General features: G+C 41.5%; 1 protein-coding gene across 3 annotated transcripts in view; it reads left to right on the top strand.

Annotated features, from left to right (window-relative positions):
- The first annotated feature begins 18593 nt into the window (after window positions 1-18593).
- NOC3L (NOC3 like DNA replication regulator) overlaps window positions 18594-26109 on the top strand; it is a 31378-nt gene continuing 23862 nt past the window's right edge. For 2 of the 3 annotated variants that reach the window (XM_033225036.1, XM_033225021.1), the window contains exons 1-5: window positions 18595-18759; window positions 19734-19941; window positions 24149-24281; window positions 25040-25197; window positions 25778-25834. In XM_033225036.1, the coding sequence (XP_033080927.1) occupies window positions 18751-18759; window positions 19734-19941; window positions 24149-24281; window positions 25040-25197; window positions 25778-25834 (565 nt within the window). In that variant the 5' untranslated portion in view covers window positions 18595-18750. Of the gene's footprint in view, window positions 18760-19733; window positions 19942-24148; window positions 24282-25039; window positions 25198-25777; window positions 25835-26109 lie in introns of all 3 variants that reach the window. The other variant, XM_033225030.1, reaches the window with a different exon arrangement.

Here is a 26109-nt window from a genome sequence, read left to right as displayed (position 1 = left end):
GCTAGGATTACAGGCACCCACCACAACTCCTGGGTAATTTTTGTATTTTCAGTAGAGACAGGGTTTCACCATGTTGGCCAGGCTGGTCTTGAACTCCTGACCTCAAAGCGATTGATTCACTGACCTCAGCCTCCCAAACTGCTGAGATTACAGGCATGTGCCACCACACCCGGCCTGTCTAGAGAATTTCTTCTTCTTCTTCTTCGTCTTCCTCTTCCTCTTCTTCTTCCTCTTCTTTTCTTCTCCTCCTCCTCCTTTTCCTCCTCCTCCTCCTCCATCTCCTCCTCCTCCTTCTTCCTCTTCTTCTTCTTTGAGATGGAATCTCTCTCTGTTGCCAAGGCTGGAGTGCAGTGGCGTGATCTCGGCTGGCTGCAACCTCTACTTCTCGGGTTCAAGCCATTCTTCTGCCTGAGCCTCCTGAGTAGCAGGGACTACAGGTGCCCGCCACTACACCCAGTTAATTTTTGTATTTTCTTAGTAGAGACAAGGTTTCACCACGTTGGTCAGGCTGGTCTCAAACTCCTGACCTCAGGTGATCCACCCGCCTCGGCCTCCCAAAGTGCTGGGATTACAGGCGTGAGCCACCGTGCCTGGCCTCTTTTTTTTTTTCTTTGAGATAGAGTCTCACTCTGTTCCTAGGCTGGAGTGCAGTGGCACCATATCAGCTCACTGCAACCTCTGCCTCTCAGATCCAAGTGATTATCATGCCTCAGCCTCCAAAGTAGCTGAGATTACAAGCATGCACCACCACACCCGGTTAATTTGTGTATTTTTGGTAGAGACGGGGTTTCACCGTGTTGGCCAAGCTGGTCTCAAACTCCTGACCTCAAGTGATCCGCCCATCTGGGCCTCCCAAAGTGCTGCGATTACAGGCATGAGCCACCACACCCAGCCTGATTAATTTCTAATGTTGTATTCATTCCAATAGTGACTCAGTCCAATAGCCTTTTTGTGGAAAGTGAAGAAACAAGTCCGAAGATCTCTGACAAAACATTCGCTCCCAGGAATAGGCTAAGATAGACAAACTCTCCTAAGAGCTTGACACATTTGGAACAAAAATTCTTGAGTTCCCAGCCATTTTCAGGCTGGTCACCTGATGTCCTCTGGAAAATCGCATTCCCTGGATGATGGAGATCAAGAGAGAGTGCTTGCTCACAAGTCAAACTCTCAAGGATATAAAACACGACAAGCAGAAACCTCATCTGGTACCCTTCTTTATAAAAGAACAACACAGAAAGACAAATACAAAGCGGGGAAAAAACAACTAATTCTGGAGGAAAGGGATCAAACAATATGAATATTCATAACAAAAGAACCAAAAAATATACCAGAGTCACTACACCCAAGACTAGTCACACAAATCCTTTTCTCCTATTCATCAAAATTTTGCAGAGGAAAAAGAGACAGTGATTTTTACCATCCACTCAACCAAGATTCCACAGAGAGGCCTGGAGCCTGACTGGCAAGAAATTGTTACCCTTTTTTCTGGCTTGTCAAGTCCTGGGTTCCCTTCACTGTGGCTTCTGGAAGAACAGATCCACTTTGGTGATCCCGCTCACAGCACCAAACTTTAGGGACCAAGGTAAAACTTTTCCTCTGTCTCCTGAAGTTTCACTGAAAAATCACCTCACAAATGGCAGATTAATTGGAGAAAAGGCATATAAATTTTATTAACATGTACACAGGGAGAAACACACACAGAGTGATTATCCATCTCCCAATGGAGTTTAGAAGCTTATGTATCATCTTGAGGTTATAGAAGGAATTGGGGCTTGGATGCTGGCAAAACAGGTTATGGTAGCAGGGACATAAGGAAATACCTAAAGACAATGTAATTATGTTTCTCCTCATAATTTTTATGCTTCAAACATTTATCCCTATGATGTTTGCCAAATGGCATCTATATCCATCATTTGTTCTACATTTAATTGGAATTCTCAGGTAAGAAAGAGATTTCCTCTCTCCTCTGTTTATTTATTTGATTATTTATTTATATCAGCACAGACTAATAGATTATCATTTTATTCTACCTGCTTAAAATACAGTACTAAACTGTCCTATATTTGGCCATTGAGAGCCCCTAAAGTTTGTTCCTATGTCTTTTTTGACAGATACTCTTTTTTTTTTTTTTGAGACAGAGTCTTATTGTCACCCAGGCTGGTGTCCAATGGTGAAAACATGGCACACTGCAGTCTCGAACTCCTGGACTTAGGCAATCCTCCTGCCTCAGCCTCCCAAATAGCTAGGACCTCAGGTGCATGCCACCATGCCTGGCTAATTTTTTTATTTTTATTTTTGTACAGACGGGGTCTCACTTTGTCTCCCAGCTGGTCTTGAACTCCTGGGCTCAAGCAATTCTCTTGTCTCGGCCTCCCAAAGTTCTGGAATCACAGGAAGGAGCCATTGCACCTAGCCTCTAACCTTTTTTTTTTTTTTTTTAAGGAACTTTCTGCTTTCTGGTACCACAAGATATTCCAGCTGCTTTCTGTATTTTCCCTGCGTCAGCCTTGGAAAGAGCCATTTTTCCAAAGAGCATTGATTCCTTCTATAGGAGAATGGTATTTATAAATTCAGATTTGGAAACCAGGTGCAGTGGCTCATGCCTGTAGTCTCAGCTACTTCAGAGGCTGAAACGGGAGGATTGCTTGAGCCCAGAAGCTCAAGGTCAACCTGGGACACATAGCAAGATGTCATCTTCAAAAAAATAAAATAAAAAAAGATTAAAAAAAAATCTGGGCACTAAGTGTGCTCATTGATACTGGAGTCTCATTGCTTCTAGGCCGTCTCAGCAGATAGAGGTAAGAGATATATGTAGGCCAGGCACGGTGGCTCATGCCTGTAATCCCAGCACTTTTGGAGGCTGAAGTGGGCAGATCCCTTGAGGTCAAAAGTTCGAGACCAGCCTGGCCAACATGGTGAAACCCCCATCTCTACTAAAAATACACACACACAAAATTTAGCCGGGTATGGTGGTGTGTGCCTATAGTCCCAGCTACTTGGGAGGCTGAGACAGGAGAATCCCTTGAACCCAGGAGGTGGAGGCTGTAGTGAGCTGAGATCGTGACACCATACTCCAGCCTGGGCAATAGAGCGAGACTCCGTCTCAAAAAATAAAAAGAGAGAGAGATGTGGAGATACGTACACAGACACATAACCACACACATTTACATCTATTTCTAAATCCATATGCCTTTCTGTATGTCTGCTTTGTGTGTGTGTATGCACGCATGTGTGGGTGTGTAGCGAGAGAGAGAGATTATACTGATAGGCCCCATTTCAATCTAATACCATGGAGTTCTAGCCTTCTCCCCTTCCTTGTCTGTAACTCCTTTCTTAAATATACATTTTAGAGGCTTTAGTTTTTTACGATGCTGTTTCTCTGTGTGAATTAAAGGCTCCTGATACACACTGTGAAATTGCTTTTCAGAAAGATCGTGTGTTCCCTCCCTGCACTGTAAGAAAGTGCCCATTTTCCTGAATCCTCACCAAAGATAAATTATATCACTTTAGAAAACTTCCCAACTTTATAAAAGGACTTCTCTTTACTATTTTAAATTACTTTTTTTTTTTTAAACTACAAGTGAAGCTGAACCTCCTCCCTACCCTGACATTACTTAGCCATTTATATTTCTTCATTCAAGACTAAGTAAAATTTGTGGTCGGTCCAACTAGCTTCCAGTTCACCTTAGTGACTAGATAATCCTAAGAAGTATTTGAGAATTGAAAGGTGATCTTGGATAAGTGCACAAATTATAGGCTAAAATATAATCTTATAGTACTTTAGATGTTTAGCAAAAGACAACAGAAACTTCCATTAGAAGATAGTGATTATCTTTTTATTTTATTTTTATTTTTTTGAGACGGAGTCTCGCTCTGTCAACCAGGCTGGAGTGCAGTGGCAAAATCTTTGCTCACTGCACCTCCCAGGTTCAAGCAATTCTCCTGCCTTAGCCTCCCAAGCAGCTGGGATTACAGGCATGCCCCACCACACCCAGCTAATTTTTGTATTTTTAGTAGAGACAGGGTTTCACCATGCCTGTAATCCATGGAGGCTCATGCCTATAATCCCAGCATTTTGGGAGGTCGAGGCAGGACGGTTGCTTGAGCCCAGGAGTTAGAGACCAGCTTGGGCAACACAGCAAAACCTAGTCTCTACTAAAAATAATTTTTAAAAGTTAGCCAAGCATGGTGGTGCACCCCTATAGTCCCAGCTACTTAGGAGGCTGAGGTAGGAGGATTGCTAGAATCCAGGAGTTCAAGGCTGCAGTGAGCCATGATCATATCACTTCACTCCAACTTGGGTGACAGAGTGAGACCCTGTCTCCAAAACAAAAAAACAAATAAACAAAAACAGGACCCGGCTTATCCTAACGTGTACAGGACAAGAGGAGGCTAGAAGTCGTCCCACTGCCAACCCCAAGATGAATGCATATTTGACTTCTTCCTCTACTATACGTTTACTTTATCTTACATAAACTGCAGATTTACTGAGCATGAGACAAATACAGAATTGGCTGTTCCTCCACTCCATCCTTTTCACATACAACATGTGGATTCAGTGAGAAATAATCAAAGCCTTAAAAGACTGTAACCACTTACCTAATTTTTTCTACTCTCCCCTTTTGTTTTGTTTCCTCCTTCCCCATCCAACCTGCTTTCTCCTTTTTAAAAACTGAATCCCTCAAAACCCTTTTCAGAAAAAGTGCAAGCCACAGATTCTACTGTGGGTTGTATTTTTTTTTTTTTTCCCCAGACACTTTCTCAACTTTGACAAAACAAACCTCTAAATCGATGGAGACTTTTCCCAGATACTCTTTTTGGTTTATAAGGCCCAGTTGGCATGATTTACTCAAGTGCATGCATAAACTATCACCCAGCAGTTGTGCTCCTGGTTATACCCTTGAAGAATTTTTTCACAGGTCCCTGTGAGGACATGTTGGAGGATGTTCATTAAAGTGTGTGAGTGAAGTTCTTGTTGTTTGAGGTGAAAAGGAAATGGAGACAATCCAAAACTGGAGTAAATACACACTAAGTGGCAGATGAACTACCCTGGAGCACTAAGGAGCAACTAGAAACAACAGATTAGATATACGAAGAGCAGCTTGGACGAATATTAAAAACATAGTGCCAAGCGAAAAAGAAAGGAAACTAATAAAACAATATCATAGACATAAATTAATAATATATATACAAAGCAGTCATTTTTTTTACAAGAACATGTTTCAAAACGTATATTAAATGCATTAAAATGGTTGCCTATGAAAGACAGGAGAATGGAATTGCTGAAAGGAGATAAAACTGAATATACAGATAGATTTCAAAAAGCAAAAGAGTCTTTGCATTGATGATAATGTGTCAGAAACTGAGAAAATTGTTAACTTTTTGAAATCAAGGTGAAAGGAGGAAGGAAGGAAGGAAGGAAAGAAGGAAGGAAGAGGTGGGGGAGGGAGGGAGGGAGGGAGGGAGGAAGAAAGCAGGAAGCAAACCCTGAGCTGTGCTTCCTTTAATGAAACTGTGCTTCCTTTAATCATAGGGCTTTGAACAAGCTGTTTTATCTATTAGAAATTTCTAATCACCACCACCATACACACACACACACACACACACACACACACACTGTTGACTCCTATTTTTCTCAATCTCAGTTCAATCATTATTTTTCTGGAAAAGTGGAAAAACCTACTGTAACCTCCTTGACCAGGCCATTTTTCCTTATTATAATATGTCATAACACTATATACTGTCTTTTTTGTACATTAATTACAACTAAAGCTTTTAAAAATGTTATATCTATTGATATGGTTCTTTGATTTATATCTGCTTCCCTCTAACAGCCCATAAGCTCAACAAGAGCAGGAATGGCTCTTTTCTTTTTCTCAGACCTTGACAGAGTGGCTGATATAGAGTAAGTGGTCAATTCATAATTGTTGCATAAATGACTTCATAAAAGTATAAATAAATGAACTGAGAAGGGTAAACATAGGAAAATAGAGTGGTGTTGCACAGAGAATGGGGGTAGGGGTGTGAGTTCAACTGTTTCTCCACCACAAGATATAAGGCTTGTAGTGCTGGACCTGGCCAGGTTATAGCAGCCAAGAAAGTTCCATAAAAATATATTATCAACTCCAACCTGATAGTTGACCTAGCCATGGAAGACCTCATTGGATCCTTGGTAGATCAGACCATAACTGGCACTCTTAAAAACTCTTCCTATCCTCCTCTAGTTCCATCTACTCAGCAGGCTGAGGTGAAAGGATCGCTTGAGCCCTGGAGGTTGAGACTACAGTGAGTTAGGATGGTGCCACTGCACTCCAGGCTGGGTGACACAGCAAGACCCTGTCTCAAAAAATAAAAAATAAAAAATAAAAAAATAATTTAAAAAACCTCTTCCTATCGAAAAGCATCAGGAATGAAACTCTAAGATGTATTCCTCCTGGTTCAAGAAGTTCCTGTACAAGCCATCAGTCTAGCAGATCAAGTACTTTCTTTCCTCATCAAGCAGACATACTCAAGTCACCAACACAACAGAGGGCACAAAATGTCTCTATATCAATGTTTATCACACTATGCATGTGACCCATTAGTGAGTCATGAAATCAATTCCATGAGTCACAATTAACATTAAAAAACAATCAAACAAAATAATTTTTTAAAAAGATAGGAAAAGAAATTCAAGATGGAAAGGCTGTGCAAATAGCCTCACAGAAGGTCTTGAAATTATTAGCCAGAAAGAAGAGGAAAATGATTATCAGGTTTACCACACCTTTTTGTGTGCCAGGTACTTTGCATACATTATCTCTACTCACTTGTAGCATTGTTGCCCACATATTTATTTATTTATTTATTTATTTATTTATTTATTTATTTATCTGGAGATGGAGTTTTGCTCTTGTTGCCCAGGCTGGAGTGCAATGGCGCAATCTTGGCTCACTGCAACCTCCGCCTCTCGGGTTCAGGCGATTCTCCTGCCTCAGCCTCCTGAGTAGCTGGGATTACAGATGTGAGCAACCATGCCTGGCCATTGCCCCCATCTTTTAAATGAGTAGAAGCTGAATCTTTGTCCGTGCTTTTTGTCAGAAACCATTTAGGATGCAGACATTGAGAAAAGTAGGAAAGGGAGAAAATTCACCAGGAGTGTTAAGTAGGAGGGAAAGGAAAGAAGAGAGAGAAAACTATAGCAGAATGCAGGAAGATATTGGCTAAACTGAAAAGGGAGATGACTATGAAAATATGAAAACAGTATTTTTTTTTTTTCTTTGAGATAGAGTCTTGCTCTGTCACTCAGGCTGTAGTGTAGTGGTACAATCTTGGCTCACCGCAACCTCCTCCTCCCGACTTCAAGCAATTCTTGTGCGTCAGCCACTCAATTCCCTGGGATTACAGGCATGCACCACGATGCCCGACTAATTTGTTTATTTATTTATTTATTTATTTTTATTTTTCTTTTTTTTGAGATGGAGTCTCGCTCTGTCGTCCAGGCTAGAGTGCAAGATCTCAGCTCATTGCAACCTCCTCCTCCAGGGTTCAAGCGATTCTCCTGCCTCAGCCTCCTAAGTAGCTGGGATCATAGATGCACACCACCATGCCCGTCTAATTTTTGTATTTTTAGGACACACAGGGTTTCACCATGTTGGTCAGGCTGGTCTCGAACTCCTAACCTCGTGATCCACCCACCTCAGCCTCCCAAAGTGCTGGGATTACAGGCATAAGCCACTGCACCCAGCCATTTATTTATTTTTAGTAGAGATGGATTTTCGCCATGCCGGGCTGGTCTCAAACTCCTGACCTCAAGTGATCCGTCCCTCTCAGCCTTCCAAAGTCCTGAGATTGCAGGTGTGAGCCACCATGCCTGGCCTTGAAAACAGTACTTTTGACCTAAAGCTACAAGTAAATCTACAGGAAACAACTCGCCCATAGAATGGAGAGTAAGAATAGGCTGGACCAATAATACAGTCATCCTGGGGTTTAAACTCTAGATGCTTGGGTCTCACAGTCAAGTGCCCTTAGGGACTAAAAAGGCAGATAGATACTAGAGAACAGAAAATAGCAGGGCCTATGGGGAACTACAGAGTGTATACTGTGTGTATGCTCCAACCAAAGGCGTTCAAAAATCAGTTAAAAAAATCACACACACACAGAGTTTTAACCAAATAAACAATTTCACTGACAGAGTTTAGTCCATGGTCCTCCAGTTTGTGCCTCTTTGACTGCGTTAAACTCTAGAGAAAAGAGCTGACCATGTCAAAGAAACAAGTAACAGAAAACACCCAGAACAATCATAGTCCTTGAAATTTGCAACAATCTAATAGGGATACATGGGTCTATACTTAGGATTCATCTTAATTCATTAGTTACATTCAATTAAACAAGCCATTAAATATTTATTCATTCTTCTTAGGTACAAAGTACTAACCTAGGTTTGGGGGTTATAAAATAGAGTAAGTCACCATCTCTATACTTTGGTATTTAGTTCTCAGTTCAGGTCCTATGAAGTTTTATGAATGGGCAGTCATAGAGGGTATAAAATAATCTTTCTCTTCTTCTCCGCAGAAAACTAATTCCTTACGGTATACACGATTTAAATCTCATCGTCATGATCCTTTGGCTTTAAACCTATTATAGCATTATAATGTTATGGGTTTTTTTTTCTTTTTTTTGAGACAGAGTCTTGCTCTTGTTGCCCAGGTTGGAATGCAATGGCACGAACTTGGCTCACTGCAACCTCCACCTCCCAGGTTCAAGCCATTCTCCCGCCTCAGCCTCCTGAGTAGCTGGGATTACAGGTGTTCTCCACCACACCTGGCTAATTTTTGTATTTTTAGTAGAGATGGGGTTTCACCATCTTGACCAGGCTGGTCTTGAACTCCTGACCTGTTGATCCATCCACCTTAGCCTCCCAAAGTGCTGGGATTATAGGCGTGAGCCACCGCACCCAACTGTAATGTCATGTATTCTAAAACTGGCCCTCTTGTCTACCTACATAAAAACTCCTATTTATTTGGTGATAGGAAAACAGTTTATTTTTAAATTCCAGTGCCTACCCAGGTCCCAATATAGATGCTCAGTAAATATTCATTGAACCCCACTCTGGTGGTTTTAAAATATGTCCACAGTTCTTTGATACTCTTTCTTTCAAGAGGTGAAGCCCAATTCCACTGCAATCGAGTGTGGTTTAGATTAAGTGACTTACTTGTGACAAATAGAACAGCAGAAATGATGACTTTCAAGACTAGGTCTTAAAAGGTATTAGAGCTCTCCTCTTGCTCTCTCTTGGATAACGTGCTCTAGGGGAAGCCTGCTGCTTTGTCATGAAGACACCCAATTAGTCCTATGGAGAGGTTCACATAGTGAGAAGCTGAAGCTTTTTTTCTAATAGACATATGAAGGAAGCATCTTGGAGGTTAATCCTTGAGCCTTGGTAAGTCTTCAGGTGACTGCAGCCTTGACCAACATCTATATTGTAAGACATCCAGAACCAGAACAAACCTGCTAAGCCATTCCTAAAATCCAGACCCACAGAAAAAGTAATAATGTTTATCATTGTTTTAAGTTGCCAAGTTTTAAGGCAATTTCTTAAACAGCAATAGATAACTCATATACCTACTAGAACTGACACGCTAAATCATTTTATGCCACCTCCAGAAACTGGCAATTCCCTTTCTTCTTCCCTGGATGTTAAAAAGTCCTAACTAGGATATTTGAAAGTCTTTTTCCCCCAGTGGGCTCAAGAAAGAGATTCCTTAGGGGCAGATCCTTTTCTTCTTCTTCTTTTTTTGAGATGGAGTCTTGCTCTGTTGCCCAGGTTGGAGTGCAGTGGCACCATCTCCAGGGTTCATGCCGTTCTCCTGCCTCAGCCTCCGGAGTAGCCAGGCCTACAGGCGCCCGTCACCATGCCTGGCTAGTTTTTTGTATTTTTAGTAGAGATGGGGTTTCACCGTGTTAGCCAGGATGGTCTCAATCTCCTGACCTTGTGATCCACCTGCCTCAGTCTCCCAAAGTGCTAGGATTACAGGCGTGAGCCACCGCACCCGGCCCCCTTATCTTCTTTTTGGTGTGACAGATGCTGGAGTAGATATTCTGGATCAATTAGACTTCTCATCAATCTCATGGATATCCACTGATTTTACTTACCTATCCATTTATTCGCCCAAGTGAATTTTAAGTAAGATCAGCAGTAGCAGCTTGGAAAATGAAGGAAAGAAATCAGAAGCATAAATGCCACCCAAGCAGGTCTTTGGAGTATATGCACAAGTATTTCCAAATTTGTAACCAAAGGCAGGCAGGACTTGAACTTTGGTGATAGGTGGAGTACAGTGTCTTTGTTTGTTTGTTTGTTTGTTTGAGATGGGGTCTTGCTCTGTTGCCTAGGCTGGAGAGCAGTGGCATGATCTTGGTTCACTGCAACCTTCACCTCCCAGGTTCAAGTGATTCTCCTGCCTCAGCCACCTGAGTAGCTGGGATTATAGGTGTGTGCCATCATGCCTGGCTAATTTTTGTGTTTTTAGTAGAGATGGGGTTTTGGCACATTGGCCAGGCTGGTCTCGAATACCTGACCTCAGGTGATCCACTTCCCTTGGCCTCCCAAAGTGCTGGGATTATAGGTGTGAGCCACCAAGCCCGGCCTGGAGCACAGAGTATTATTAATAAAATAAGTAGGTAAACAATTAGCACGGTATGGTGGTGTGTACCTATGGTCCCAGCTACTCTGGAGGCTGAAGTAAGAGGATCACTTGAGCCCAAGAAGTCAAGGCTGCAGTGAATCATGATTGAGCCGCTACAGTCCAGCCTGGGCAACAGAGCAAGAGCTTGTCTCAAAATAAAAATAATAAATAATAGTACATTTAAAAAATAAAATAAGTAGGATTGGCATTGTGGGAGGTGTGAGGATGACATACATGATACCTTAGATGTTAGTTTATTTGATAGCTTCCTTCCCATTCAGTTATACTTCCCAGCAGCTTTGGAATGGAGACCTAGAGACAATACATCCTTGTTTTACAGAACGTTCTTTCACAGCGAGCTCCTAGCAGAGTCTGGTACAGAGTGGAGGGTGAGAAACCATTGCTGCTCAAAGGACTATCAGAAACTGTACATGACTTTGTGCATGGAATCCACTTTTCCTTCTCTAGGGATTTTGAAAGACAATGAATAAATAAAGAATGGCTCTGAATAATCAATGTAAGTAAAGAAACAGGAAATGTCATTTCTTAGCTTAATTTATCAACAAACATCTTAAATAGGAAAGAATGTGTATCACAACCCTAGGAAAATCCCTCTTTAATTTTTCCCTGACTATAATACTGCACATTAGGAAAACAGCTTAAGGTATTTGATCCCTTTTGTTAGAAAACTACTCCCACTAGCGGGACTGGCATCTTGTTACATTTCCCACCTGGTGTAAACACAAACTTGGCTACACTATAATATGTAATCCTGCAAGTCATTAATTAAATAAAAACAAATTAAACGGAGCTAATATTTATATCGTAAGATTATTGAGAATAAAATGAAATGATTTATATCTAGGGAAACATAAAAAATACCTAAGTAAGTGTTACACTGGGGTCCTCTGAATTTGATCTTGAGTTGAATCGTGTCCTCCCTCCAAAAAAAAAGATATGTTGAAATCCTAATCCCTGGTAACTATGAATATGATCTTATTTGGAAAGGTCTTTGCAGATGTAATAAAGTTAAGATGAGGTCATTAGGGTGGGCCCTTAATCCAATATGACTAGTATCCTTATAAGAGGGGAAGACAGACATGTGAAGATACAGGGACACAGGGAGAATAATATGTAAAGATGGGGGCAGAGATTGGATTGATGCATCTACAAGCCAAAGATTGCCAAGGATTGCCAGCTGTCACCAGAATCCAGGACAGAGGCATGGAACAGATTCTTCCTCAGAGACCTAAACATAAACAAACAATGCCAACATCTTGATTTTAGATACCTTGCCTCCAGAGCTGCGAGAGAATAAATTTTGGTTGTTTTAACCTACCCAATTTTTGGTTCTTTTTTATGGCATCTCAAGGAAACAGATACATAAGGACTTGAGTGTAAAAGTGGTTTATTTTGAAGGTGAGTCCAGGTACCATTGCTAGCAGGTGGGGTTGTGAGACCGGGAAGCAAAGGACACTAATAGAGTGTGCTGATGAATAGGATAACTCAATCTTTGGGAGACAAAGTGGAAGATGTCTTAGAGCAGGGCTCCCCAACCCCCGGACCACAGACCTATACCAGTCCGTGGCCTGTTAGGAACTGGGCTGTACAGCAGGAGGTGAATGGCAGGTGAGTGACATTACTGCCTGAGCTTCGCCTCCTGTCCGATCAGTGGAGGCATTAGATTCTCATAGGAGCTTGAAACCAATTGTGAATTGCACATTTGAGGGATCTAGGTGGGACGCTCCTTATGAGAATCTAACTAATGCCTGATGATGTGAAGTGGAACAGTTTCTTCCTGAAACCATCCCCCACCCTGATCTGTGGAAAAAATTTTTCCTCAAAACCCATCCCTGGTGCCAAAAAGGTTGGGGAGTGCTGCCTTAGAGGTGTTCTACCTCTGAGGATTAAGGACATTGGTATGTGTTTGTTATATTTGATTGGTATATTAGTTTTCTATGGCTGCTGTAACAAATTATCACAAATTCGGTGGCTTAAAACATAGAAATTTATTCTTTCACATTTCTAGAGGCTACAAGTCTGAACTTAGTATCACTGGACTGAACTCTAGGGGAAAGTTTGTTCCTTGTCTCTTCCCCCTTCTGGTGGCTGCCAGAATTCCTTGACTTGTCTACATCACTTCAATCTCTGCCTATGTGGTCACATTGCCTTCTTGTCTGTCTGTGTGAAATCTCCTGTCTATCTCTTAAAAGGATCCATGCGATTGCCCACCTGGATAATCTGTTCATCTCAAAATCTTTAACTTAATCACACCTTTGCCTGTATAAGTTAATAGTCATGTTTCCAGGGACTTGGCCTTCATATATTTGGAAGTCATTTTTCAGCCTACCACAATTGGTATAGTCATCCTGCAATTCCCATTTGTTGTCGGTTGAAGGATGCTTCCAGTGGAAAAATCTGTGGCACTTCAGACCTGCCCTACAGGGGTCCAGAAAAAATTCTTAAGTGAAAATTTGCAAGTGCTCAGAGGACTTTTTCAGCATGTATGGAACAGGAAGTGCTGAGGATATGTAGAGGGGACACCAACATTTGTGTAGGGCCCCAGGAGACCTCCCCCACAGCCCCTTGCGGCTTTTTTTCTGTGTCCTGAACAAAAAATCAGAGTGCCTTGACTGCTCTGTGACCTAGCCAGCTGCAAGTTCATCCCAGCAGGCTTCAACACAAAGTGGGGCCTTGAACAGTCCCAGGCACTGATAAAAGTAGCTAGGTTGTTGCCCAAATCACTGAAAGTACTGGCCCAGGCCCTGAGTCAAATATCTTAAACCCTTGTATAAACTCCTTACCCCGATCCCCTCACTGTGGACATACCTAGGTCCACACCCCTTTTCTCTTGCTGTCCATCATGAGGGTTGCTATAGCACTCTGTAGGTAAGTTCTCCTAACAATTGTTTTGGGTTGATTACCCTGGCATTTAATGCTTCTTTCTATGGAATCCCAAATGGGGGCCTTATCTCCAGACAGTTTAGGATACACCCTTGTGGGAACTTCCCTGCTTTTGTTTGTTTTTGAGATAGGGTCTTGCTCTGTTGCCCAGGCTGGAGTGCAGTGGTGAGATCATAATTCACTGTAGCCACAAATTCCTGGCCTGCCACTGCTTTTGGGGCGATTCAAGCTGTGGGTTCAGTGGGACAAAAATTCTGCTATATCATTATTCTAATGTTTGTTATTATTTTGGGTTTTGGTTAATAATTTTAATAATTAATTATAATTATTAGCTATCTTAACCTAATTTTCTGATGCACCACAATATAAATTATTTGTACTACCTGAGTGACCTTGCTTAGAACAAATTATCCCATCTACTTAAACTTTGTCCTTTCTGCCGGTTTCATTTAGGTATACATTGCTCTATGACTTCCTCTAAAGCAGCTTTTGTTTATTTTTTAGCACCTATGTGATCTTTTCTATTATTCTCTATTTGATCATTCATAATTATCTTCTTAAGTACACACACACACACACATACACACACACTATTTCTCAACAATATTTTAACATTTTCAAAGGTAGAGACCATGATACATGTATTTTCAAATTCTTTTTTTTTTTCTTTGCGATAGCCTCACTCTGTCGCCCAGGCTGGAGTGCAGTGGCACCCTCATAGCTCACAGTAACCTGGAACACCTGGCCTCAAACAGTCTTCCTGCCTTAGCCTCCCAAAGTGCTGGGATTACAGGCAGGAACCACAATGCCTGGACAGTAATATCTAAATATTACTAAAATATTACAGTGACTTTTTTTTAGCTCTCTGATCTTAATTTTTTTTTTTCCCCATTAATTGTCGCATTATCTCAAAGGTCTAAACAGAGATTCTAGACTCCTTCCCTCCCCTGGATTTTATTTTATTTTATTTTATTTTTGTTTTGTTTTTGTTTCCCCTGGATTTTAGGAAGGGAAACAGAAAGATGCCTAGGCAGAGCCAAGCACTTCGATATAAGGGAAGACTGTATATTGTACAATTCTAGGGGCATCATTCACAGTTTATTTGTAAAGATAGCAAACTTTTTTTTTTTTTTTTGGCCTGTGACAGTGAAGTGTCTTAAGGAAATGGAAGCTTTTTCTAATTTCCACAGGTCCCCTTTGGGTGAGCTATAGGGCAGCCTGCCTGCCTCTTTCATGTCTAAGATGATTGACAGTGATAACATCCAATTACAACGTTTATTTTCTAATTTGTGATACTGAAGTGTGGGCTTCTTCTGTTGCCAAACACTTATTACAAAGTGGCAAACATTCACATAGTCCCTTATTATGACTTATGTAAATTATCTTGTGGTACTGGGAAAAAAGAAGCCTTATTATTGCATGTCCACTTAGTGACAATTTTCAAAACTGCTTGTTTATAGAAAATGGATTAATTATAATATGGCAAATGGCCAAGAAAGTCCTGGCTTGTTGACAAAGATCTCCGGAGTATTTGGGATTCTAGCTGTGGGTAAAAGAAAGAAGTAGGGAATGTTAGAAGAGGTACAAGTGAAAAAAGAACAGTTCTTTTGAACATGGTAATGTGAAGTCCCATGGTTAGCAGGTAGAGCTGTCCAGGAGGCAGGAGAATGAAGCTTGGGGAAGAAGTATGGGCTGGACAAAATCTCTTTGTAACAGGTAGATGGATGAAATCATGCTGGAAGAGCAAGTAGAGCAAGAAGAGTAGTAGACAAGTGGGCCAAGAGTAGAACCCTGAGAGTCACCTACATTGAAGAGGCCTAAGGAGGAAGAAATGGAGGTAGGAGGAGAACTTGGGGAACAGGCTAATAGGAAAGCCAAGGGAATCAACATTCTAATGTGTGAAGGGAGATATGCGTAGCATCAAAGGCAGCAGAGAGATCTAGTGAGGTTAAATGAGAAAGAAGTAATGTAATTCTGTACACAATTAGAAAAAACTCACAACAATTTGGAGGTTCTTGGTGACCTTAATTAGATCAGTTTCAGTGGAATGTTATGGGCAAAGCCATGTAAGTTCTTAGCAGACTTCCCAAAAGTGCTAACAGGAATCTCCAGGTACCATCCCTATGATACTGGTTTGGGAAAGCCCAGTGACCCTTATCAGCTCAAGTGTCCAGGAAAGCTCTAAGGGATCTAAGAGGATCCGGAGTCCAAATGGGGCTTGGCAGTGGATTGAGTGAAGAAGAGATGACACAAAGGTGGACACACAGAATTAAGAAACCAGCAAGATTGCCGGGAGCAGTGGCTCAGGCCTGTAATCCCAGCACTTTGGGAGGACGAGGCGGGTGGATCACAAGGTCAGGAGATCGAGACCACGGTGAAACCCCGTCTCTACTTAAAATACAAAAAATTAGCCGGGCGCGGTGGCGGGCGCCTGTAGTCCCAGCTACTCAGGAGGCTGAGGCAGGAGAATGGTGTGAACCTGGGAGGCGGAGCTTGCAGTGAGCCGAGATCGCGCCACTGCACTCCAGCCTGGGGGACAGAGCGAGACTCTGTCTCAAAAAAAAAAAAAAAAAAAAAAGAAACCAGCAAGATTAAATGGAATGAAAAGGAATCATATAAACTTCCATTTTTGAGTATTTTCAAATAACAGGCTGCTCAAATTAACGATGGGAGAGATTTAGCTTGGCAACAATTGCTTTAAAATGATCCAGACATTTTAGTTGATTGTAAACTTAAAATGGGCCAAGAGTATGACACAGTTCTTACAAAAGCTAGCACATGCTGGGCATGGTGGCTCATGCCTGTAATCCCAGCACTTTGGGAGGCTGAGGTGGGAGGACTGTTTGAGCTCAGGAGTTTGAGACCAGTCTAGGCAATATAGCTAAGCTCTATAAATAATGTAAATTAGCCGGGCATGGTGGTGCGTGCCTGTAGTTTCAGCTACCCAGGAAGGTGAGGTTGAGGATCCCTTGAGCCTGGGAGGTTGAGGCTGTAGTGAGCTGAGAGATGCCACTGCACTCCAGCCTGGGCAACAGAAAAAAAAAAAAAAAAGGCAATCTTTATATAGAAAAAAAAAAAGTACACAGCACAGGATTGGGCTATGACAAAAGAGAAGATAAAGTGGAGATGCAAAGAGAGTACCTTTTTTTGCAAGTAGGGACAAGTAGGAAAAGAGGCATATAAAAGAGCAATTAAAGGGAGATAAGTTTATTAGAAAAAAATCTTAAAAATGGAAGATATTTGAATATGTTTATAAGCTGAGGGGAAGGATCTATTAGAGAGGGAAATAACACAGGAAAGAAGGGATAATTAATGATACAAGAATCTGATGAAGCTAGGAGGAGTTGGTTTTGAACTGGAATGGGAATGCCTCATCCTTGGAGAGACTAGAAGGAAGGCTGAAAGGATGGGAGTGACTGTAGATATGTTGATATGCTTGGGAGGGAATTCAGGCACTTGGGAAGGGCACAGGCTGATGTTTTCCACTTGTTTGATGAAGTAATACACCAGATGGACAGGCTCTGCTGTTTCTGACACCGTGTGAAAGGAGACAGAGCAAGGAAGACGTTGGAAGGAAGGTTGAAAGAAGAGTGCCAGATGAACCTCTTGGTCTTTGTGGTGGGATCAGGAAATTGGTACTTTTTTTCTCTGTCTCTCTAAGAGCAACACTATCCAAGGGGCTCAGAACCCTTTAGTTGTACTGCCGGCTTTTCCTACCTGCTCAGGACTGCGAGGCCAGACTGTGTCAGGGTCATGCTCAAAAATCATAGACTTAAAAAAACCCACAAAAAACTTGAAGTGGAATGCTTAAATTTATTGAGAAAAAAAAGTCTTTGAGAGACAAGCATTTTGATACTCTTATTCTTGCAATCCATAAAACTTCCTGTAAAAATGAACGACTTTAGGCTGGGCGCGGTGGCTCACGCCTGTTATCCCAGCATTTTGGGAGGCCGAGGTGGGCGGATCACGAGGTCAGGAAATCGAGACCATCCTGGCTAACACGGTGAAACCTCGTCTCTACTAAAAATACAAAAAAAATTAGCCGGTGGTGGGCGCATGTAGTCCCAGCTACTCCGGAGGCTGAGACAGGAGAATGGCCTGAACCCGGGAGGCGGAGCTTGCAGTGAGCCGAGATTGCGCCACTGCACTCCAGCCTGGGCGACAGAGCAAGACTCCAGATAGAGTTTTTCTTTTTTTTTTTGAGACAGTCTTGCTCTGTCGCCCAGGCTGGAGTGCAGTGGTGTGATCTCGGTTCATTGCAACCCCCTGCTCCTCAGTTCAAGCGATTCTCCTGCCTCAGCCTCCTGAGTAGCTAGGATTACAGGGGCACGCCACCACGCCTGGCTGATTTTTGTATTTTTAGTAGAGACAGAGTTTCACCATGTTGGCCAGGCTGGTCTTGAACTCCTGACCTCAGGTGATCCACCCGCCTCGGCCTCCCAAAGTGCTGGGATTACAAGCGTGAACCACCGCACCCAGCCACGGATACAATTCTTTATCAGACTAGTTAAAATTAAAGCAAAAAAAATTGCACATTAAAACACTAAGAATCACACACTTTTAAGTGACCGAGGCTGATGAGAAATCATTTGCCATTCTACAAACACGGCCAGAAGGTCCGTCGAGAGGCAGGCATTACACAAAAGAAATAAGCTTCTTTCTGCCCTCAGGACTGTATGGAGTAAAAAGACCACGAAAATCAGTATCTATAACAGGATGAGATAAGCAACGTGAGGAGAGGCACAAAATGCCGTGAGGTGACTGAAAAAACCAAGTCCTCTCATTCTGAGAGGAGGAGCCCGATTTTCCCAAGGTTTTAAAAGAAATAAATAGGACAAGAGTCAAAGAATCATACTCAGAGAACCTTGTAAAGTGCGCCCCTCCGGCCCAGCTTCCCGCCGTTGGCACCGATGACCCTAGGGGCCTTCACTCGTTCCAGTCCGCGCGCGCACGCCAGGGCGCAACCCGCCTAAAGCCGCAAGACCGTCACCGCTAGAGGGCGCGAGCCCGAACCTGCCTACGGAAGTCCCGCCCTCACTTCCGGCGGCGGAGGCTTGGGAGGGACCGAAGGTCGCTTCCGGCTTGGGAAGTGCGGGGCTTTCGGCACGTGTGTCATTTCTCGGATTTCTGTATTAACCCTGCTTCTGGTGAACTTGTGTGGCCGGTATTCCTTTAAGGTGTAAGGATGAAGGCGGTAAGTGTCCTTAGAAGCCCGGTCCCCGCGGCCTAGGGCCCCTCCGGGTGATAGGGTCACTGCCTGAGTTAACTTTTAGGCAGGTTTTCACCCGTGCCTATGGGGCGATGGTTCATAGACTGGGGGCTTTCTGGTCCTTACACCGAGCTCAACCTTGGTTACCCACTGTGTGCGCGCACGACTTCAGGGTATCACGAAGAGACAGGCACGGAGTTTTTGCATCCGTGGGATTTCAGACTTCGAAGGAATTTATCAAGACTGTCTTTCGAACTCGTTTTTCACAAATGAGAAGCAGGTTCCTGCCCTCAGCAAGTTTATGATGTGAGTCACGGTACCCATAAAGGGTAAAGAGACAGAAAAGCAAGTGATTTGCCCTGGTTCTAACAGAAAATAAGAGGTAGTCCTGGGGTTCAGGACTAGCTTTGGGATTTCTGAATGAGGAGTCACGGGCAAGAGAAGTGGAATCCAAAGATCCGAATTCACTTTTGCCGTCCTTAGTTTATGGGTCTTTCAGCAGCTTCATCAATAATGTGAGGATAACAGCAGTCAGTAGTCAACTAGGCTGTTGGAGGTGATTTGTTGGAGCGCTTTGTAAATGACAAAATCGTAAATTAAGTTTTATTAAAGACAGCCAGCATTTTGCTTTGAATGTATTAAACTACAGTTGTTGAACTAGCCTTGAATAGCCACTTACCACTACTAGATCAGTGGTTCTTAACCTGCTTGGGGGTCGTAGAGCCCTTTAAGTTGCTGTGGATTGGGGTCACAGAAAGACCTCAGGTTGAATAACTGATACTGTAGCGCTCTTCTGTAGGATTAAAGCCATCGTTTGGTTTTAGCTCTTACGTGCAAGACCATGGCTGTGGGATGTTAAAATTGTGGAATTGGTCTGATGAAATTTATAATCAGTTCTCTTTAACCTGATTTAAAAAATAAGTTTCTGGGTATGCAGTATTCTTTCTGTTGTTTTCTAGAGAAGAAATAAAAAACAGATCCCAAGCTTTCGCAAGTTAATAAAAACTAGTAAAGTCAAACTTGAAAACAAGCTAAAAAATAAGCAATTTAAACAACAAAGCACTCTCAAGAAGTACCGAAAAGAACAGAGGAAACTAAGGCAAGCGGTGAAAGATGCTGTGTCTAAGAAACCCATTCCATTGGAGAACCCAAAGGAAAAGCGACCAGGTAATTGTGAAAACATCATGTGCTGTAGTTTCCATTGATTTATTCTGAAGTGTTCTTCATGGAAATAACTTTGCTTTCTAATAATCGCTTTTCTTGTTCTCAGATCTTCCTAGAGTGGGTAAGGATAGTAGTCCTATAGGACTGCTATAAAGCATGTATGCTTTATCACAGTCAGTATGAGAAAACATTTCAATACAGTATTCATTCAAGTTTCTGCTTTTAGTTTGTCTGGAAAGCAGATCTGAAGATGCAGTACTTGGGAAAACAAACTGAAAGTACTGTTGTGCATAAATGTTAGGCAGTGTGCCAGTGCCCCACTTTCCCATTCACTAGCAGTTAGGTAAGAACATTGCTGTCTCTGGTTCATTCTTCACAGTATTGCCAAGGTACACTTCTTTTCTAAACTTCTGACTTTCTTTTCATGTGGAAACGTGGGGTGAAATTGAGTTGTAATTGTCATGGTTATTTTGTAAAACTAAAAACTTTTAAGTACTCAAAACATGTAAGGAATATGACTTTTGAGTCAGGCTAGTTCTGCAACTTTACTAGTACTTTTAGGGTATTCTTATTTGACTGTATCAGATTATTAGGCAACCAGTCTTCCCAGGTCCATCTTTATAAAATTATTATTATTATTATTTTTTAATAGACAGGGTCTTGTTCTGTCACCGAGGCTGGAGTGCAGTGTGCAAAAATAGCTCACTACATCCTCCTGCTTCAGCCTCTGAAAGTGCTGGGATTGCAAGGGTGAGCCTCTGCATCCAGCTAAAGTTTTTTTTTTTCTTTCTAATTTTGTGGGTACGTAGTAGGTGTTTATATTTATGGGATACATGAGATACTGTGATACAGGCATACAATGCATAATCATCACATCAGAGTAAATGTGGTATCCATCACCTTAAGCATTTATCTTTGTGTTACAAACAATTCAGTTATACTTTTTTAGTTATTTTAAAACATACAGTAAATTATTGTTGACTGTAGTCACCCTATCTATCAAATACTAGATCTTATTCTATCTAAGTGTATTTTGGTACCCATTAACAATCCCTACTCCTATCTCCTCCAACTGCCTTTCCCAGCCAATGGTAACCATCATTCTACTCTTTTCATGAGTTCAGTTGTTTTAATTTTTAGCCACCACAAATAAGTGAGAACATGTGAAATTTGTCTTTCTGTGCCTGGCTTATTTAACTTGGCATAATGGCCTTCAGTTTCATCCCTGTTGTTGCACACAGGATCTCATTCTTTTTTGTGGCTGAATAAGACTACATTGTGTACATGTACCATACTTTCTTTTTTTGTTGTTGTTTGAGACAGAGTCTCTCTCACCAGGCTGGAGTGTAGTGGCTTGATTCCGGCTCACTGCAACCTCCGACTCCCCGATTCAAGTGTTTCTCCTGCCTTAGTCTCCCGAGTAGCTGGGATTACAGGCATGCGCCACCATGCCCAGCTAATTTTTGTGTTTTTAATAGAGCTGGGGTTTCACCATGTTGGCCAGGATTGTCTCGATCTCCTGACCTCATGATCCACCCGCTTTGGCCTCACAAAGTGCTGGGATTACAGGCATGAGCCACCGGGCCTGGCCCCATGTTTTCTTTATCCATTCATCTGTTCATGAACACTTAGGTTGTTTCCAAATCTTGGCTCTTGTGGATAGTGCTGAATGAACATGGGAGTGCAGATATCTGTTCGGTATACTGATTTCTTTTTTTTGGATACATGCCTAGCAGTGGGTGGGATTATATAGTAGTTCTATTTTTAGTTGTAGTTTTTTGAGGAACTTCCAAACTTTTCTCCATAGTGGTTGTGCTAATTTACATTCCCACCAACAGTGTATGAGGGTTCTCTTTTCTCTATATCCTTGCCATCATTGTTACTGCCTGTCTTTGGATAAAAGCCTTTTTAACTAGGATGAGATGATATCTCATTGTAATTTTGATTTGCGTTTCGCTGATCATCAGTGACGTTGAGCACCTTTTCATATACCTGTTTGCCATTTGTATGTCTTCTTTTGAGAAATGTCTATTCATATCTTTTGCCCATTTTTTAATGGGATTATTAAATTTGGAAGCTCATTTAAAGTAGATAGGAGTGCCATTCTGTGCAGTGTGTACCTTTATGTAGCAAGATTTACTAGATTTTTTTTTTTTGGAGACGGAGTTTTGCTTTTGTTGCCCACGCTGGAGTTCAGTGGCACGATCTCTGCTCACTGCAATCTCTGCCTACTGGGTTCAAGTGATTCTCCTGCCTCAGCTTCCCAGTAGCTAGGATTACAGGCATGCGCCACCATGCCTGGCTAATATTTTGTATTTTTAGTAGAGATGGGGTTTCACCATGTTGGCCAGGATTGTCTCGATCTCCTGACCTCATGATCCACCCGCTTTGGCCTCACAAAGTGCTGGGATTACAGGCATGAGCCACCGGGCCTGGCCCCATGTTTTCTTTATCCATTCATCTGTTCATGAACACTTAGGTTGTTTCCAAATCTTGGCTCTTGTGGATAGTGCTGAATGAACATGGGAGTGCAGATATCTGTTCGGTATACTGATTTCTTTTTTTTGGATACATGCCTAGCAGTGGGTGGGATTATATAGTAGTTCTATTTTTAGTTGTAGTTTTTTGAGGAACTTCCAAACTTTTCTCCATAGTGGTTGTGCTAATTTACATTCCCACCAACAGTGTATGAGGGTTCTCTTTTCTCTATATCCTTGCCATCATTGTTACTGCCTGTCTTTGGATAAAAGCCTTTTTAACTAGGATGAGATGATATCTCATTGTAATTTTGATTTGCGTTTCGCTGATCATCAGTGACGTTGAGCACCTTTTCATATACCTGTTTGCCATTTGTATGTCTTCTTTTGAGAAATGTCTATTCATATCTTTTGCCCATTTTTTAATGGGATTATTAAATTTGGAAGCTCATTTAAAGTAGATAGGAGTGCCATTCTGTGCAGTGTGTACCTTTATGTAGCAAGATTTACTAGATTTTTTTTTTTTGGAGACTGAGTTTTGCTTTTGTTGCCCACGCTGGAGTTCAGTGGCACGATCTCTGCTCACTGCAATCTCTGCCTACTGGGTTCAAGTGATTCTCCTGCCTCAGCTTCCCAAGTAGCTAGGATTACAGGCATGCGCCACCATGCCTGGCTAATATTTTGTATTTTTAGTAGAGATGGGGTTTCACCATGTTGGCCAGGCTGGTTTTGAACCCCTCGCCTGAAGCAGTCCACCCGTCTCAGCCTCCCAGAGTGCTAAGATTACAGGTGTGAGCCACTGCACGCGGCCAAGATTTATGAGTTTTAATGGGTCAGGAAGAATTGTAAGTTATACTAGGAAAGACGCTAAGATTGTTTTATTCATACTTGAATCCTTAGCACTTCAAACAGTGCCTGGCACTTAGCTGACTTTTTTTTTTTAAATAAAAAATAAAAGGAGATGGAGAAAGAGAGCAAGACACAGAGAGTGAGCAGAAAGAGAAGTTTAGAATGATCTGTAGTTGGGATTTTGTTAAATGTGAGTGCCTGAAGTGTTGAAAGAAAAATAGTTGAGGATATTGGCAAGAGCGTGGTTGAAGTGATAATCTTGCAATCTAAGTGAGGGAGTGAAGACAGAACACACTGGTAGATAGAAAGTGGAGTGGTCAGTGGATTGAAAGGTTATATAGTTGGTTAAGGAAGAAGTAGTGTGGAAGTAACTGAATGGGAGCTGGAAGGACAAAAGCTTGTGGTCAGAGAGAGCGGTGAGCACCAGGGTTTGGAATGTGGCCATTGGAGAGGCTGGCTGAAATGGAGTACGAAGTGAAAGTAATTGGAGATGAGGAGGAGCTGAGGGGCTAAGTCATTGGCTCTCGACGCCCTGAAAGGCATTTCAGAGTATGTGGAGACATTTAGTTTTTGGTTGTTACAATAACCTGGGAATGCTATTGCCATTTAGATTGCAGGAGTCAGAGATGCTAGCATTTTTCCAGATTCAGAACACCCCAGTACTATAAATAATTGTTTGCCTAGCATGTCAGTAGTGCTTCCATTTAGAAACACTGGGCTCAGCTGGGAGCCATGGCCCATGCCTGTAATCCCAGCATTTTGGGAGGCTGGAGTGGGAGGATTGCTTCAGAAAGCATAAACTTTTCCTGTTTAAACCCAATAGGCAGAGAGTTCTACATCTCTGATACTTGCTTCTAATTTTTCTTTGTGTGTGTGTGGTACAGGTAAAAGGATTGAGAGGGAAGAAGAGGAAGAAGAAGAAGCCCTTCCTTTAGATATGATGGATGAAGATGACTTACAGTTAATGAAGGATTTAGGACAAAGAGCATCTTTTCTAACAAGAGATCTTTCTTCTAGGTAATACTTCATGTGGGTTATAATCATTCATATCCATATACTGTTAAAAACTTGGTTCTGAATTTCACTTAGGTGGTTCGAGGTGTTCACCTTTGAGCACAATGTTTATAAAGAATAAACTATTATTTAGCTTATTTCCTAAATAAAGGAGGTTCATGTATAAGACAAGCTGATTTCATTTAATGTACATCTTTCTTTTGCGTCTGAATAGTGAAGTAGAGTGAATGGGGGAAGAATGCTGTTCTCATTTTGAGGTATTGGCAGAATAGTTCTGAGTTCTTTATGGCTATGATCTCACTTAATCCTCATTACCCTGCTAGGTAGTTCTTATTCCCATTTCCAGAGAGGAAACTGATGGTTCCTTGCAGTCACAAGTATCTGGAATTTAAACTTGGACCTTTTTAACTCCAAAGTCTGTGCTATACTCTAAAGATTTTGGGAAAGTGAGAGTCACACTTGGTGCTATGGACTGTTCTTCAGAAAGAATCTGCTGTAACTTTCACCTTTATTTTGCATCTAGAGGGAAAACTAGATGTAGCCAGAGTTAAGAGTCTGTGTGGTAGGCTGTTTACCCATTTCATTTATTCATTTGCTGTTTGAGTGCCTGCTGTGTGCCAGACACTGGCCTAAGTGCTAATATCCATATACCTATTGAAAGTTGGCTGGTGGTTTATTTTTCTGTACTTTTGAAGTGATAAGTCTCTAGACACCTTTTTAGATCTATTAAGACTGAAAATTGATCTTTTTTTCCCCTGCAGTGAGCCTGTTCATGCGAAGAAGCGGAAGCATGAACACATTATAGATAAATATGAAAAAATACCAAGAACTCTGCAAACTGCACCAGAGAAGGAACTGATTCATTTGCTTCCTATCAAAGATAAAAGTGGTATAATCCCACAGACTAGGGAGAAGCCAGGTGAATTTAATAAGCTGGTAATATTAGTTGAACTTTTACCCCCTTACTGATATAATTTTTTTCATTCAAAATTTAATTTTAGTTTGATTTTACCCATATCTGCAAAATATTCGATTAGTCTTATAGCAAGCTAGATGATTTGGGCCAGAATTATAGACGATTATCTCAGGTATCAATTTGTACTGTGAGGACAACTTAAGCTACAAGGTTCAGGTGATTTTCTTTTCACTAAATTTTGTTGTTTCTGAAACTAGAGCATATTAACTGTTCTTGGTTAGCTTTCTTTTTTAATGTATCTTTCATATGTGAAATAAAACAGAAAAGTTCAGATAACAAAGATGTGAAGTTACATGGTTTATAACAAAGTGCATACCTATAAAACTACCATCCAGATAAGAAAAAAAAAAAATACTGCTAGCTTCTAGAAACCTCCTTTGTGCTCACCTCAATCACTAATTGCTCTCTTTCCATAAAAGTAATTGCTATCCGGAGTTTTATCATAATCACCTCCTAGCATTTCTTTACAGTTTTACCACTTAAGTATATAATCACAGTTTTAATACACATGTTTTCCATATAGTTACTGATAGTAACAAAGATGAAGAGGATCAAGAAGAAGAGAGGGAACTTGAGGAAGGTAATATGTCTTTACAGTTACTAAATTGTTGAGAAGTGATTTTTTTGCTTAATAGTAAATGTGAGTTAATTTTAGATAAAATCTGGAAGGTACATTTTGGAGTACTGCTCATTTCAAGGTCATTTTGAACATGTTTCCACATTTGAAAGCTTCACCTTGTGGAATTATGAATAGATTCTTTTTTTTTTTTTAATTAAGGAAAATTTTACACAATCATATTTGTAGTATCTAGGTATACATGAAGTGTGTCTTGTTAATTATTACTGTTCTGAATT

This window comes from Trachypithecus francoisi, unplaced genomic scaffold (assembly GCF_009764315.1).
Source record: "Trachypithecus francoisi isolate TF-2019V2 unplaced genomic scaffold, Tfra_2.0 Contig01436, whole genome shotgun sequence".
NCBI lineage: Eukaryota > Metazoa > Chordata > Mammalia > Primates > Cercopithecidae > Trachypithecus > Trachypithecus francoisi.
This window is presented reverse-complemented; position numbering and strand designations above follow the sequence as displayed.